This window comes from Nerophis lumbriciformis, linkage group LG27 (genome assembly GCF_033978685.3).
Source record: "Nerophis lumbriciformis linkage group LG27, RoL_Nlum_v2.1, whole genome shotgun sequence".
Lineage (NCBI taxonomy): Eukaryota > Metazoa > Chordata > Actinopteri > Syngnathiformes > Syngnathidae > Nerophis > Nerophis lumbriciformis.
This window is the reverse complement of record NC_084574.2, coordinates 30,410,233-30,427,500: the sequence shown is the minus strand read 5'-3', so window position 1 is coordinate 30,427,500 and position 17,268 is coordinate 30,410,233. Positions and strand designations below refer to the sequence as shown.

Here is a 17,268-nt window from a genome sequence, read left to right as displayed (position 1 = left end):
GTAACATTTCCTACAAGGATCGCAACGTGGCCTCAGAGCTCCGACCATCTGCCTCCATCACTCCAAGTTCATTCTCAGCGGGCACCTTTGAGGTGAAGATTTGGCCAATCATTGTTTTCATCTGAGGTGAACAATTGTCCCCTTTCTGGTCCAAGTGAGAACTGATCTGAGGTAGAAGTGCCAAGCTGGACAAGGACCGCCTTGAATGTGAAGTCGTGCTATTTCCTGGTTAGACAGGCGCTCCAGCAGTCCCTGCTTCCCGTGTGTGGGTGAGCACGCAGCAAAGCTGGGATTGCATCTCTGTTGACACCTCCGCACAGTCAGCATGAAGCAGGCAGAGAGAAACAAGCAGACCGACTGACAGAGAGCAAGAGGAGGACAGAGGGTGCAAGAGAGAGGAAGAGACATTAGAGATATTTATGGATGAAGGACTGTAGTACAAAACTGATCATCACGTATTTTAAAAAGTATGTGATAATCAGGACATCATCTTTCTAAAGACAGAACTTGGAAGCCGTTTGGTCTCCGCCAGCCTGAGGATTTTACTGTGTCGAATTTGAACAGGTGCCGAAATGACGAATGGAAGAATGAGACTCATCTTTATTATGAATTATTAAGAATTTGAGTAAAGAATTCCTACAAGGTAAGTTTGACACAATTCCATTTGGAAGATGAAATATTTGTTCTAAATCTGCAGACTTTCACATTCAGATCCATACATCACAACAAGGATGTGTTTTTGCTTCCCATAAAAGCGCACTTCTCAGAGCCCAGTGTGCCATGTCAGCCCACGCTGTTTCCCGTTGCCATGGAAACTATTGCCCAGCGCTAAAAGCGGTTCTGTTCTGTGCTGAGAGTGCATGAGTGTGTTTCGGAGAGAGGAGAATATTCCTTTCTGATATGTGACAGCTTGATGCGGATTCTGTGCTCAATGATGAATTTGTTCTGTTTCTCCTTCTTCTTGTCATCCCTTTAAAGATGGCTGCCTACGCTTTCGCCGTCGTCCTCTCACTACTCGTCGGCTGTTGCACGTCGCACCCGTCACCGCCGCCTCCACTCGGGTGTAGTGAGAATGTGGAGCCTCCATACAGAGTGCTGTGTGACTTGGAGTCGGTGTGGGGTGTTGTCCTGGAGGCGGTGGCCTGCTGCGGGGGCCTCACATCTCTGATCCTGTCCGCGCTCCTGCTCGTCAAACTTCGCTCCATCTCCGACCCGGCCAGGCGCTCTGGCGTAGGCCCCCTTCTGCTGCTCCTGGGCACGCTCCTTGGGATATTCCTCATCTCTCTTGCGTTCCTTGTGGGAAAGAACCAGGTCCTGTGTGTGATCCGCAGGGCCTTCTGGGGACCCCTCTTTGCCCTGTGCTTCTCCAGCTTGTTGGTCCAGGGCGTGAGGCTCAGGAGGCTGGTGGCTGGGAAGTCGAGCCCATCTGGTAGCTCGCTGGCTGCACTGGGCTTGGCCTTGGCCTTGGTTCAGGGGATCATCTCTGCGGAATGGGTCCTTCTCACTGTAGTCAGGGAGGGCCACCCGGCCTGCGAATACCCACCTCTGGATTTTGCTCTGACGTGCAGCTACACCCTCGGGCTGCTCCTCATTGCCATGGGGCTCTCTCTAGGAGTGGTGTTGTGCGGGGGAGAGTTTGGGGTCGAGGGGCCACCTGAGTGTGAGGAGGACAGGGACGGAGAGAACGACAAAAGGAGATGGAAGTGTAACGCAGTGTGGCTCTTCCTGGCTAGTCTGGCATCAGCATTGCTTTGGGTGGCCTGGCTTGGCTTCTATCTCTACGGGAGCCAAGCAGTGAGGCTCAGGGGGAAGGCGGGGAAGTCAGGGGGAGGAGCCGGAAAGGCGGAGGACCGTCTGCTGGACGAGCCCGCTCTGGCGGTGGCCCTCGTCGTTCAGGGATGGATCCTGCTGCTGTTCCACGCCATTCCAGAAAGCCACCTGTGTCTCTGGAACCGTCCACAATGCGGCACGCAGGATTTCTTCGACACCAGCGAGACGACGCCTCCTCCGCACTTCAGAGACGAGCTCCCTGCACATTCTCACCAAGCCTTCCAGGAGAACCAGGCCTTTTCTATGGAGGAGCACAGTGCAAGTACGCCCGTGCTTTGAGTGTGTCAGTGAGTGTTTGTGTTTGGATGCGCCATCGAGTGAAACATAGGTCACACTTTTTTTGTTTTTTGTTTTTTTGTCCTGTCCAGCTTCTCAGGCAAATCATATAGTTGATGTAGATGCTCATATAGGCTGTACAGATTTACTTTACAAAAGAGAAGTGTGGAATACTTCTCTTGTTGCCTTATTTGTATTTGACTTTATCAAATGTATCTATATTATCATTTGGTGGAGCCGGGCCGGAGCAGGAGGGGATAGAAAGAGAGAAAAAAGGAAAACGGAGAGGGAAATTGTGGGGACAAGAGGGGGATAAGACAGAGAGACAAAAACAACAACAGCAAACACAACAATACCAATAACAACAACAACAATAGAACAACATCAGCAAATAATATATGTACAAATCTGATGGTAAAAGTGATAGCAAAGAAGCAGTTAGTAAAATAAATAATAATACAGAAATGACAATGAGCATTATTACACTACAAATGGAACAATACATATACCAATAGAAATAGCACTATTGATAATGAATAATAACAATAATTTACCTCTATTATCAACAATACAATTGTTCAAATGCAACAATACATATATGTAATGATAACTTGAAATACAAAATAAAGCAGATAAATGGAGGGAAAGAAAGAGAAGCCCGCTATGTTAACCTTGTAGATTGTTATAGTAACAACAATAGGAGGTCACAGTTTTGACACAGAGAGCGAGCAAACACCAGCTGTAAGTGTACAGTTGCTAGGCAACCACGAAGAATTTGATGCTGCTTTTTTAAAATGCCATTTCAATGTATACAACGTACCGTATATTCCGGACCGTAGGGCGCACCGGATTATAAGGCACACTGCCGATGAATGGTCTATTTTCGATCTTTTTTCATATATAAGGCATTACAGGGCGCATTAAAGGAGTCATTTTTATTTATTTTTTCTTAATTGAAAACACTTCCTTGTGGTCTACATAACATGTAATGGTGGTTCTTTGGTCAAAAATATTGCATAGATTATGTTTTCAGATCACCTTCACGCCACTTTCTGACAGTCGCTTCCGGATGCTCCGTTTTGTGGGCGGTCTTATTTACGTGGCTCACCTTCGGCAGCGTCTTCTCCCCGTCATCTTTGTTGTAGCGGTGTAGCGTGCAAGGACGGGAGTGGAAGAAGTGTCAAAAGATTGAGCTAACTGTTTTAATGACATTCAGACTCTACTTAAATCAATAACGGAGCAGCATCTCCTCATCCGGAAACAACAACAAGGAAAAAACGTCAGACCGGAACTCTAATAACTAAAGTTCCTTGGGTGAATAATGTAAACTCACTACACCGGTATGTTTTAGCGCTTTCATGGCGAGTTTACTTACAGATATAAGTAAGAACTTTACACTACTTTATATTAGAAATGGCAACAGCGGAGGATGAATGTCCCATAACAAGAAGATAGAGAAAAAGAAGAAGTTTATCAACTACGGTGTCGGGACGGACTGCAAAGGCGGACACGCGCAATTTTTCAGGATTTATGCAGATCCCAAATACAGATCAGTAGTTACCAGAAAGTAAGAAAAGTTGATTTTGCATAATATTGCGAAACAAAACGCCAGATAATATGTCTAACCTTATACACACACCATAATAATACTCGTATGTTTAATGCGCCGACAATCCATCAAGCCGTGCGGCTTCACAGCTTATCAAAGTCGTACTAAAACATCTTTAAAGATTTTTGAGCGCCGTGTGTAATGTTCTATATTTTCAATGGAACATATCAAATGTGGACAGCATGGTGAAAGAGGGGTTAGTGCGTCTGCCTCACAATACGAAGGTCCTGGGTTCGATCCTGCGCTCGGGATCTTTCTGTGTGGAGTTTGCATGTTCTCCCCGTGACTGCGTGGGTTCCCTCCGGGTACTCCGGCTTCCTCCCACCTCCAAAGACATGCACCTGTGGATAGGTTTATCACTAAATTGACCCTAGTGTGTGAATGTGAATGTTATCTGTCTATCTGTGTTGGCCCTGCGATGAGGTGGCGACTTGTCCAGGGTGTACACTGCCTTCCGCCCGAATGCAGCTGAGATAGGATCCAGCTCCAAAAGGGACAAGCGGAAGAAAATGGATGGATGGCATATCAAATGTTGGTGTTGTTTACTTGAGTCATATTGCCATCATAGTGCAGTCTGCAGATATCTCTTATGTTTGACTGCCATCTACTGGTCACACGTATCATTACAACATGTACCAAATAAAAATACTTCGAGGTCGGTAAGCAAAACCAGGAATATTCCATATATTAAGCGTACCGGGTTATAAGGCGCACTGTCGAGTTCTGAGGGAAAAAAATGATTTTAAGTGTGCCTTGTAGTCCTGAAAATACGGTACCAAAATAACGAGTTGACTCATGCAATTAATCGCAAAAATGATCGCATTAATCATGTACATGTATATACGCAGATTACACACGCAACTTATTTTTACCTTAACTTCGGATGGTCACCTGAAAGGCTGAAAGGCTCAGATCAAAGCATACGTCAGTGCACAAATGAGTGAAGCCACTCCGACTGGTGTGCTCACTGGAAAATTTCCCTTCAAAATAAACACTGCCTGAACTTTAGCCAGAACTGTTACAAAGTGTTGAGTACATAAATGGTGTGCATTCTAGTTAAACATTCTAAAGAATGTTTCTGTATGACATTCTGAAAATACAATTGCATTTGTGTACAAATGCAGGACTCTTTTTTTTTAAGTCAATTTAATTTATGCAAGTGAGTGATAACCAGTGATTAATCATGATCATCCCAAATTTGAAAGTGGGATTATTCTGGTAAACATTTCATTATTACACAGCACTAATTAAAACATGTGTAGTGACTTTTAGAGCAATAGGAGATCCCTTGTTGTATGGTGAGTATGAGACACTTTGTAAAACACATTTGAATTAGATCCAGTACAATGACAAAACCTCAAAACATGGATTATTTTTCATTGAAAAATAAAATTTGTAAATTTTTAAGGTTTACCCGCTTACAAAGGTATGAACAGTCCGGATTATGTTACAGCAAGTTTGTCGTAACTAGGGATGGGTACCGTAATTCGTTGGTAGAATCAAACAGTGCCATATTTCGATACCTTCGTTACTCGTAGCATTAGGTCTGGCTGCAGATTGGCATTGGCTCAAACGCTTTGCCGGGAAACGAGCACTCAAGCAGCACTCGAGCCAGACTGCCTTTAAGCAATGGTACAATTTTCCGTGCCAAAAAAGTAAGAAGAAGCAACTTAAATATATACTAAAACTCCACTTTTCAAAATATGCTAGCCAGTTGCAAATTTACATGAATTCTTCCTAGAACATGCTACCGATTAAGATTCTCAATTTTACATGGCAATTTCAACACCTCCACATTTGCTAATCAAAACTATTACCAAGATGCACATTACAATCATACAGCTAGTGTGTATTAAATACAACACTGGAATTTTTGGACCACAAATACATCCTCAGGTGTATTTTGATACAAAAGGCGCACCGGTTTATAAAACGCATTAAAGGGGTCATATTAAGATTTTTTTTTCTACATTTAAACATTTCTGTCGGGAAGTGCTGGTGACGAATCCCAAGATGCAGAGATGGCAGACTTGCTGCAGGAAAACATGACTTTTAATGTCAAAAATAAAATGCAGGAAAACAGGAATCAGGAACCAGGAAACAGGCAAACTGGAAACAGCTAACAGCATAGAGCAAACAAGAACCAAGAAACAGCTGACAATACTCCAGCACTGACTGGAAGGCGAGGCAGGTATAAATAGTAGCCAGCTGATTGACACCAGGTGTAGCCAGACTGCCAATCAGCCGCAGGTGAGGAGAAACAGCTCTCAGGGAGACAAGCAGGAAACTGAACCAAAATAAGAGCGCTGACAGGAAAATAAAACATAAACACAGAGGAAAAACTAAAACATAACCAACCTGTCAGTGACAAGCCTGACAATTTCCTTGTGGTCTACATAAGATGTGTGGTTCTTTCGTCAAAATCTTACATAGATTGTTTTACAGACCATCTTCAAGCCGATTTCTGACCGTCTCTTCAGTAAAGCGCCGTTTCATGGGCGGTCTTATTTACGTGCCTCCACTTCGACAGCGTCTTCTCCCTGTTGTATTTATTGTACCGGTAGTTTTTAGCGCTTCCATAGCGAATTTACAGACAGATTAAGTAGGAACTACACGCTACTTTTTATAAGAAATAGCAACAGCGGAGGATGAATGCCCCCCAACAAGAAGGTAGAGAAGAAGGGGCTTATTGACTACAGCGACGACTACAATGTCGGACGCTCGCAAGCTTTTAAGACTTCTGTAGATCGCAAACACACATCAACAATAGGGCTGTGAATCTTTGGGCACCACACGATTTGATTCAAAATCTATATGTCAGGTTCTGTTGGTCTTGAATATGCAGACATGGCAGGTGTAGTGCAGGTAAACATGACTTTTATGCCCAAAGGAAATAGTGCAACTGGGACGTGCACATGCATGGAACATGGAACAATCATTGAGCCCTGTGTGCAGGGCAGGCCGGTTTATAAAGAAGTCTAATTGGAAACCACTGACAGGTGTGGCCAGTCTGACAATCAGCGGCAGGTGAGGGGGAAAAGCGCTGAGGGAGACGTGCAGGAAAAGGAACTGAAAATAAGAGCACTACTCAAGAAATAAACAAACTAAGGAAGCATAACCAGACGTAAATGTGACAGATTGTCACACTGTGGTTTTTTGATAACATTGGATGCCAGCTCTATGATGAACTACATTCCTCCATAAAATAGATAAACAGCTCTGATCAATTTCTGTAGTACTTCAAAGAAACTGATTTGCTTTAATAAAATGCTTCCCAAACATTTAATAAAGTCATATACAAATGAGACAACACGAGACGTATCCAACACTTCTCTTTTCTAAAGTAAATATGTACAGCAAATATGGACATCTACATCAACAATATGGCTGGACAGGACTGATTGGAAGAAAAAATATATATATTAAAAAAAAAAAAAAAAAATGTTTGCATTTTTTTTTTTAATCAATTATGAATCGTTACAAAAGAATCATAATTAATCAGAATTTTTTTTTTTTTTTTTTTTTTTTTTTTACACCTCTAATTAGTAGGTACCATTAGGTCAGAAAACTTGGTTTTGCATAATAGGTCAAAACAAAACACCAGATAATATGTCTCCTAATACAGTGTTTTTCAAACTTTTTGAGCCAAGGCACATTTTTTTCATTAAAAAAAATACGGAGGCACACCACCAGCAGAAAAGGTTAAAAAATGAAACTCCACCAGGTTGTCGTGCCTTATTCTGAGTTTGTTGTTGTTTCCTGTGTGTAGTGCTTTAGTTCCTGTCTTGCGCTGTTATTCTGGTGACCTTTCCTGTTTTGTTGGTGTTCTCCTGTTGCAGCTTCACGCCTTCCTTTGAGTGCTATTGCCCGCACCTGCTTTGTTTTCGCAATCAAGACTATTTAAGTTGTGCGTACGCAATCCTTCTTTGTGGGGACATTGTTGATTGTCATGTCATGTATGGGATGTACTTTGTGGACGCCGTCTTTGCTCCACACGCTGTAAGTTTTTGCTGTCGTCCAGCATTGTGTTTTTGTTGACTTCGTAGCCAGTTCAGTTTTACTTTTGTTTTACATAGCCATCCCTATGCTTCAGTGCCTTTTCCTAGCGGGACTTGCCTTTTGTTCATTTTTGGTTTAGGCGTTACATACTTTTTTACCTGCACGCTGTCTCCCGCTGTGCTCTGCATATTGGGATCACGACAAACCATCCTCAATGCGTTCCGACTTCTACAAAGCAATGAACTACCTGCTGCCACCTACTGATATGGAGTATTACAAGATTACCCTGCCAAGCTCTACACAGCACAGGCACTAGACAACGGCACATTATTATGATTATTGATTTGCAAAAATATTTTTTGGACCAATTAGGTGAAGTTGCATAATTTCCCACGGCGCACCAGACAATATCTCACAGCACACTAGTGTGCCACAGTGGTTGAAAATCACTGTCCTAATAGATGCCATTTTGGGGCCCTTTACACACACCATGATAATACCCATATGTTGAAGTACAGTATGTTTGAGTAGGGTAGCCGCAACCTTACCAATGTCCTACTAAAGCATTTTGACATATTTTTAAAGCGCCGTGTGTAATGTTCTATATTCTCAATTAAACATCAAAACTTTGGTGTTGCTTGCTTACGGGTACTTGCTCGTGTCATTTATTGAACAGCCGCAGACTTGCAGTCACCACGTATTACTAATGTGTGACTGCCATTTAGGGGTCAGAATTAAAATTGCACCGTCTACCAAATAAAAAATGCTTCGAAGTCGGTAAGCACAACACGTACATTAGGCGCAACGAGTTATAAGGCGCACTGTCGATTTTTGAGAAAATTAAAAGATTTTAAGTGTGCCTGATAATACAGTACTTAAAATTTAAACACATCGTAGCCTACACACTACTGCCATCTAGTGTCTTGGAATTGCAACTGCGTGTAAAGTCCACTATATAACACAGCACAAAAAAACAAGATAAATGGACAGCACAGCTCAGTGTTAAATAGTAGATAAAATAAAATATATATATATTTTTTTTACAAACATAAACACCGAACACATTTTAACACACACAAAAGTACGAAACATGTATACCATTGAGTAGAGGAATCAAATGCGAAAGGTACCCATCCCTAGTCATAACAGAGAGAGAGACATTAAGAGTCTGGTGGGAGTAGTCCAATCCTACGGTGTTTGGACCCACTTCTCAGATGAAGTCCAACACCTTTCCCCAATAAAAGAGCTTCCTCTTCTTTGGCATCATAAGAAAGCAGGATTCCATGCACACGCACATTCTCACTCCTCGCAGGTTCTTAACGATAACTGAGACAACTCATAATATGAATAATCAATCCAAAGTCAAACGTACGTTGCATAATAAATACGTGTCATCTAATTAATGCGTTCAGTCTTGCGCAGGTCTACAACTTTGTCACTGAAGTCCTTTGACAAACTTGTGATCTTGGTTGAGAAATTTAAAAAGAGGACAATGATTCTGTGACAGGTATGTTTTAACCACATAAATTACTGGAGCCTTGGGGTACTTTTTTTTTTTTAAAAAGACAGAACTAAATCCTGTGCTTTCTGGTGAGATTAGTCTGTGGGGGTCAGAATACTTGCTGATTGGTAGAATATCCAATCATATTTCCCTCATAATGTTTTTTTGTATAATTTAAAAACAATTCAGCAGTAGGATATCTATCTATACTCAAATATTATCAACATAGTACTGTTAACTGACAATTAGGGATGTCCGAAAATGGCTTTTTGCCGATATCCGATATTCCGATATTGTCCAACTCTTTAATTACCGATACCGATATTAACCGATATATGCAGTCGTGGAATTAACACATTATTATGCCTAATTTGGACAACTAAGTATGGTGAAGATAAGGTACTTTAAAAAATAATAATAAAATAAAATAAGATAAATAAATTAAAAACATTTTCTTGAATAAAAAAGAAAGTTAAACAATATAAAAACAGTTACATAGAAACTAGTAATGAATGAAATTGAGTAAAATTAACTGTTAAAGGTTAGTACTATTAGTGGACACAATCATGTGTGCTTACGGACTGTATCCCTTGCAGACTGTATTGATATATATTGATATATAATGTAGGAACCAGAATATTAATAACAGAAAGAAACAACCCTTTTGTGTGAATGAGTGTGAATGAGTGTAAATGGGGGAGAAAGGTTGTTTGGGTTGGTGCACTAATTGTAAGTGTATCTTGTGTTTTTTATGTTGATTTAATAAAAAATAAAAAAATAATTAAAAAAAAACAACCAAAAAAACGATACTGATAATAAAAAAAAACGATACCGATAATTTCCGATATTACATTTTAACGCATTTATCGGACATATCTACTGACAATCATACAAAATCAAGACGTCTACCAGATTAGTGACATGCGCGTTCTTTCCCTCACAATGTTGTTTAATGCTCATTCAACAGAAACCCCTTGATTTATCTGAATACCTAATAGTCTTTTAGGCTAAGGGATGAGTCATTTCACTTTCCACTTTGAAGGAGACACTGATAGAGAACTAAATAATAGGCTCCAAGGACAAAGGCAAGGCAATGGAATAAAGAAAGCCTTGCAGTACTGCATGTATTCTTGAGATGGATATTTTTTGTGTGCTTTTGGCTGTTTTACTGCTGAGTGAATATATATAAAGTGTCTGTGAGCAGCTTAGGCACAAAGAGATGTCAAATGTGTAGTAACAACATCTCGTTGCTCCAATAGAGTGTATGTATTATACAAAACCCAAAACCAGTGAAGTTGGCACGTTGTGTAAATAGTAAATAAAAACAAAATACAATGATTTGCAAATCCCTTTCAACCTATATTCAATTGAATAGACTGCAAAGACAAGATACTTAACGTTCAAACTGGAAAACGTTGTTATTTTTTGCAAATATTAGCTCATTTGAAATTTGATGCCTGCAACATGTTCCCAAAAAGCTGGCACGAGTGGCAAAAAAGACTGAGAGGGTTGTGGAATGCTCATCAAAGACTTATTTGGAATATTCCACAGGTGAACAGGCTAATTGGGAACAGGTGGGTGCCATGATTGGGTATAAAAGTAGCTTCCACGAAATGCTCAGTCATTCACAAACAAGGACGGGGAGAGGGTCACCAGTTTGTGAACAAATGCATGAGCAAATTGTCAAACATTTTAAGAACAACATTTCTCAACGAGGTATTGCAAGGAATTATAGGACTTCACCATCTACGGTCCGTAATATTATCAGAAGGTTCAGCGAATCTGGAGAAATCACTGCCCGTAAGAGGTCATGCCTGTGACCTTCGATCACTCAGGCGATACTGCATCAAAAAGCGACATCAGTGTGTAAAGGATATCACCACATGGGCTCAGGAACACTTCAGAAAACCACTGTCAGTAACTACAGTTGGTCGTTACATCTGTAAGTGCAAGTTAAAACTCTACTATGCAAATCGAAAGCCATTTATCAACAACACCCAGAAACGCCGCCGGCTTCGCTGGGGCCGAGCTCATCTAAGATGGACTGATGCAAAGTGTAAAAGTGTCTGTGGTCTGATAAGTCCACATTTTGTATTGTTTTTGAAACATCGTGTCCTCCGGAACAAAGAGGAAAAGAACCATGCGGACTGTTATAGGCGCAAAGTTGAAAAGCCAGCATCTGTGATGGTATGGAGGTGTCTTAGTGCCCAATACATGGGTAACTTACACATCTGTGAAGGCACCATTAATGCTGGAAGATACGTACAGGTTTTAAAGCAACATATGTTGCCATCCAAGCAACGTTATCATGGACGCCCCTGCTTATTTCAGCAAGACAATGCCAAGCCACGAGTTACAACAGCGTGGCTTCATAGTAAAAGAGTGCGGGTACTAGACTGGCCTGCCTGTAGTCCAGGCCTGTCTCCCATTGAAAATGTGTGGTGCAATATGAAGCCTAAAATACCACAACGGAGACCCCCGGACTGTTGAACAACTTAAGCTGTACATTAAGCAAGAATGGGAAATAATTCCACCTGAAAAGATTCAAAAATTTGTCTCCTCAGTTCCCAAACGTTTACTGAGTGTTGTTAAAAGGAAAGGCCATGTAACACAGTGGTAAAAATGCTCCTGTGCCAACTTTTTTGCAGTGTGTTGCTGCCATTAAATTCTAAATTAATGATTATTTGCAAAAAAAAATACTTTTTTTTAATTCAATTATTAAATATCTTGTCTTTGCTGTCTATTCAATTGAATATAAGTTGAAAAGGATTTGCAAATCATTGTATTCTGTTTTTATTTACGATTTACACAACGTTCCAACTTCACTGGTTTTGGGTTTTGCACTTCAAAAGGAATCTATTCAGAGTTAAAGTATTTACATACTGTATTTAAATGTGTCAATTAATTTACAATAAGTCATGGGTGAGCTGGAGCCTATCGCAGTTGACTTGGGGAAAGAGGCAGCCTGGACAGGTCACCAGCTAATCACAGATGCAGATACTGAAAATATTGTTATGACAAGGAAAACTCATTTTTCCGCAATAATTTGTCAAATGTGACAACTTATCCAATAGTTATTAGTAATAATAATAATTATTGCTATTATTGCTATAGTTAGTTATAATTATTGCTTGCTTCCCACCTATGCTTACAGTGGTTCTGCTCCTCGATTTTTGTGAGCAATTTGTTCCAAAGATTGTATTAAAACAGTTTTTCCTAATAAAAAATAATGTAAATCAAATGAATCCCTTCCAAACGTCCACAAATATTACCATAAAACCATTTTATAGCAAATAATGAAATACATTTAAATGACAAATGAAACGGATTATTGAAGATTTTACGACGTCAATTTATGTTTATTGAAGACTCCTGTTGGTGAAGACGGTGATGAGCGAAGAGAAAGGAGGGCAGGTGAGAGCCATGCGGACGCCATCGTCATACAGAGGAACCTCGATTTACGAATCTCTCATTGCATACACTTTTCTAATTACGGACCGCAGACCGAATAAAAAAAATTTGCTTTGGTGTGTGAACCTTGTCTCAGTGTTCGAACGTTTCATCCACCCACTGTGTGCTCCGCAGGGCAGCCATTTTGTGCCAGGCAGCACAGCCATTAGCAGTACTGTCGTTAGCTGATGTGTTATTAGTTGTGGGCTTTTTAAGTGTTTGTTTACAGCATCAATATGGACAACAATATTGGGGGGCGTGCCTTAAAGGCACTGCCTTCAACGTCCTCTACAACCTGTCGTCACGTCCGCTTTTCCTCCATACAAACATCGTGCCGGCCCGGTCACATAATAAATGCGGCTTCTACACACACACACACACAAGTGAATGCAAACATACTTAGTCAACAGCCATACAGGTCACACTGAGGGTGGCCGTATAAACAACTGTAACACTGTTACAAATATGCGCCACATCAGATTAGATCAGTGTGTTGCAAACTGAGCAGTAAAAAGGTCTGAATGGTTGATTTATTCATTGTTATTTTATTTTCAAATTTATTAGCCGGTGGAAAATGTTAATGTTGATATTTACCTCAGAAGGCTGCAAATAGAAAAGAGGCATTCTATTTTTTATTTAAATTTTATTTAATATACCATTGATGTTTTTTCGTTTGTTTTTTGAAAGTTGATTTTGCACAATTAAGTTATATAAGCGTTGCTTGTTCCATATTCTAGTGTTAAAGCAAATCAGTGTAGCAAACTGAGCAATAATTAACGTTTTATTCATGCACTTTCTCTTGCTCCTTCAAGGCTTGAATGTTTGATTCATTCATTATTGTTATTTTATTTTAAAATGTATTATTAGCCTGTGGAAAAAGTTTATTTTGATATTTACCTCAGAAGGCTGCAAATAGAAAAGAGGCATTCAATGTTTATTGAAATTTAATTTGATATGCCATTGATATTTTTTTATTATTATTATTATTATTTGAACTCGATTTTGCATGTCACTATAAATTTATATAAGCCTTGCTTGTTCAATATTCAATGCAAAACTTGTTTGGGTCCCGATCAAAAGGTTAATTTGTTCAACCTTGGCCCGGGGCTTTGTTCAGTTTTAAATTTTGGCCGACTCTGTATTTGAGTTTGACACCCCTGGTCTACAGTGTTGTCGACACTGCCTCCTCGCACCCCTACCACCCCACGCCAAGAAGATATTGTAGATTTTTTTTTTTTATTCCTAAAAATTGTAAAGACCTGCCTGGTAAAGTTAAGAAGTTTTGTGATTTCCAACTGTGAGTGCACCACAGGGCTAGTGACAGTGTGTGTGCGTGTCGGCAGGGCGGCTGCGTAGGAAGAGAGCAGTTTAGCTTATTAAATATTAAGTTGATCCATCATCCCTTTGTTATGTTTGTTTGATATACAGTACTGCATAGCGCTTTATGTTGTCTTCAAAGTGTACAAATTTGCCGAGGTTGGAACCCATTATTGATGTTTGCATTGTTTCTTATGAAGAAATTTGCTTCGATATACAAACTTATGTTTACGATCGTAGGTCCATTGTACTTTGCTACGATGTTTTTCTTGAACTCAATCATTTCCTCACCTTTTTATCAAAGTGATGGCACATGTAACTATATTTGGGTCATATTGAATTGTTTTGCAGTTATAAAAAATAACAAAACGCACAAAGACTCAGTCACCAATGCGTGGTTTGCACACTTGATTCTGGCGGAATGATACACAGGCAAACTGACTAGTTTGTTAGGAGCAATGTTTGGCCAAAATACCGAAGACGGGGAAAACTTTTGCCCCAAATTTTTGTTGAAAACCGAATTATACAAAAAGGCGTATGAAAACCACTGTACATCACTTAAGTCAGGGGCGTCAAACTCATTTTAGATCGGGGGCCACATGGAAAATCTACTCTCAAGTGGGCCGGACTGGTAAAATCACAGGACGATAACTTAAAAATAAAGACAACTTCAGATTGTTTTCTTTGTTTAAAAATAGAAGAAGCACCCTCTGAAATTGTACAAATCATAATGTTGTTGGGTTTTTTTTACACTTACATGTTGCGGTTAATAGTATTCTGTCTTTATTTGTTTTCTGAATAAATTATGTGATAATGTTCATCAGTCAACTCATTGGTGTTCATTTTCAATCTATCAAGATAAAAAAAATCATATCAAAATCAAATTACAGTATGTTATTTATGTACTTTGATCATTTTCCTCGACTGATGTACTAACATCATGTGGTTTATTTTGTACACATGTAGCATCATCTACAAAGATACAAAGAATTGCTATTGCGACATCCAGTGGACACATTTAGAACAGCGGTTTCTTTCATTCAAACATTTCAGGTATATTTTTATACTTTGCAAACTCATCCTGTTCGCGGGCCTGATCCGGCGTTTGACGCCCCTGACTTAAGTGAATTTAGAAGAGAAGACGTAACACGTTCTCGTTATGATGATTGAAACCTTTCACTTTGCTGTGTTCAGCTCTCCGCAGTGGAAACTACCAAAGCGGTCGTGGGAGTATTCGCCCCGGCATCGCTTTCAGGGGTCATGTCTACCAACCAACTGAAATGGCTCTTGTTATGAATGGCGGATCGGTAAGTAAACTCCCTTTTTAAAAAAAAATATCTGTCATCAACAACTACACAAATGGACTCACCTGACCACTCCCTTGTCACCACCTCATAGATGCCCACGGCGCCGATTAATTACACTGGAAGACGGCTCTGGTAAAGCTATCGTCTGCTCCCTCATGTTCTGATGCCTAACCGGGAGAAATGACTGAACGTCAAAACATATCATATAAGATGGATAATCAAATACAGTGACAGGAAGTATTGGAGGAGGACCAATAAAAACGGCAGGACATGAATTCCCCCCACTTACCTGTACATCTCAACTGTCCTTTTGAATGTCTCACACTGTTTTTTTCTGGCCTTTTGGCTCTTCCGTTAAGAGTTATTATCTGAATGACATTATAGAGCGCTTGTTCAGGGGTCTCCAAATCCTGCATCTTGTGTATATGAATGTAACAGAAAGATGGGTAACATAAAAAGCCATTTATTACCACATTCCCCAGCCACAACATTAGGTACACCTGCAGAATGTTACGCCCAAAACAACAGCTGTATCAAAAATATATTTTCCTCTTATGCACCAAAGTATATATCAAAGTAAACACAGTCAGCATGATGCAACCACAATAACAAACTTTTTGTGAATCGAATGCTTATCTGCAGGTGTACTTAATGGTGTGACCAGTGAATATACTGTATAAATAAACTGTATATATGACATACAGTACGAGGTTTAAGCTATCTTGGATGCTGTAATTTTGCACTTTATTAGAACTAATTTGGTTTCTATGTAGTAATATTTGAGATTTTGTAAAAAAAAAAAATACAATAGTATGTATTTTGTCAGGATTTTCAGTGTTTTATAGGATTTTAACGTCCATACTGAGTGGGAATATACAAAAGAGAAAAGTTATCCCGATGGGAAGCTGGTCCTCATCAATAATTTTACTGTGTTTGACGTCGTATCAACCAGTTTTAGAGTGTTTGAGCTAAGGATTCCAAAAGTGAAAGCGTGTGGATGACCTGCTACTCTTACAGTGTTGCTGCAAACATGTAACAGTTGTATTTATTTTTTGTGCTTAAGGTTAAGAGGAAACTTGTTTACACTACTGCCATACACATACTGACTACTGGTGTGAGTATTCAAATGTATGAATAACAATAAGCTTACGTAGAGAGAGCATTTTCACCAAAAGGTCATTGTAATCAAATCACTGGGAACAATCTGTCTTGCTGACTAATTAATGAGCTATTGTTCAGTTTACTGTAAAGTTGCTTTTGTGAGTGACATTTTTGCTCCAAGTTTATATCCTGCAAATGTCATCATTACATAATTGTTATGTACTATTATGATCTAACTTACTTTTGATCAATTTTGTTATTCAAATGTAAAAACCACTGGTATTTACCTTTAATGATCTAATGGCAATTGAATGCACTGTCACCGTTTTATGGCAGCATAACATGAATGTTTGTATTGTGATTTGCACAGAGTAAGACTAATACATCAGTGCACATTATCTCCTAAATGTTGCCTTCATTTGCTATCTCCCAATGTCTTTATGATATGCCATAAACTAATTATTTATTCAATTTTTTTATTGCTGTTTTTTTAAGTCAGAAACCATGGCTTGAATTGTTATTATTAATAATAAGTATATATATATATATATATATATATATATATATATATATATATATATATATATATATATATATATATATATATATATATATATATATATATATATATATATATATATACATACATACATACATATATATATATATATATATATATATATATATACATATATATATATATATATATATATACCATACCATACCATACCAACTTTATTTATAAAGCCCTTTAAAAACAAGCACAGTTGAAAAACAAAGGGCTGTACACCACAAAGAAATAGAGGCAAAGGACAGACTAAAAAATAACATTTAAAACAGAAATAAAAATACACCATTAAAAAGCAAATATAAATTAC

At 39.2% G+C, this 17,268-nt stretch overlaps 1 protein-coding gene across 1 annotated transcript; it reads left to right on the top strand.

The window, feature by feature from the left end:
- Window positions 1-94: 94 nt before the first annotated feature.
- Window positions 95-16,836, top strand: gprc5bb (G protein-coupled receptor, class C, group 5, member Bb). The gene is made up of 4 exons (XM_061988155.2): window positions 95-643; window positions 979-2,092; window positions 15,177-15,289; window positions 15,381-16,836. The coding sequence occupies exons 2-4, from the start codon at window positions 979-981 to the stop codon at window positions 15,423-15,425; spliced, it is 1,272 nt and encodes a 423-aa protein (XP_061844139.1). The 5' UTR covers window positions 95-643; the 3' UTR covers window positions 15,426-16,836.
- Window positions 16,837-17,268: the final 432 nt, after the last annotated feature.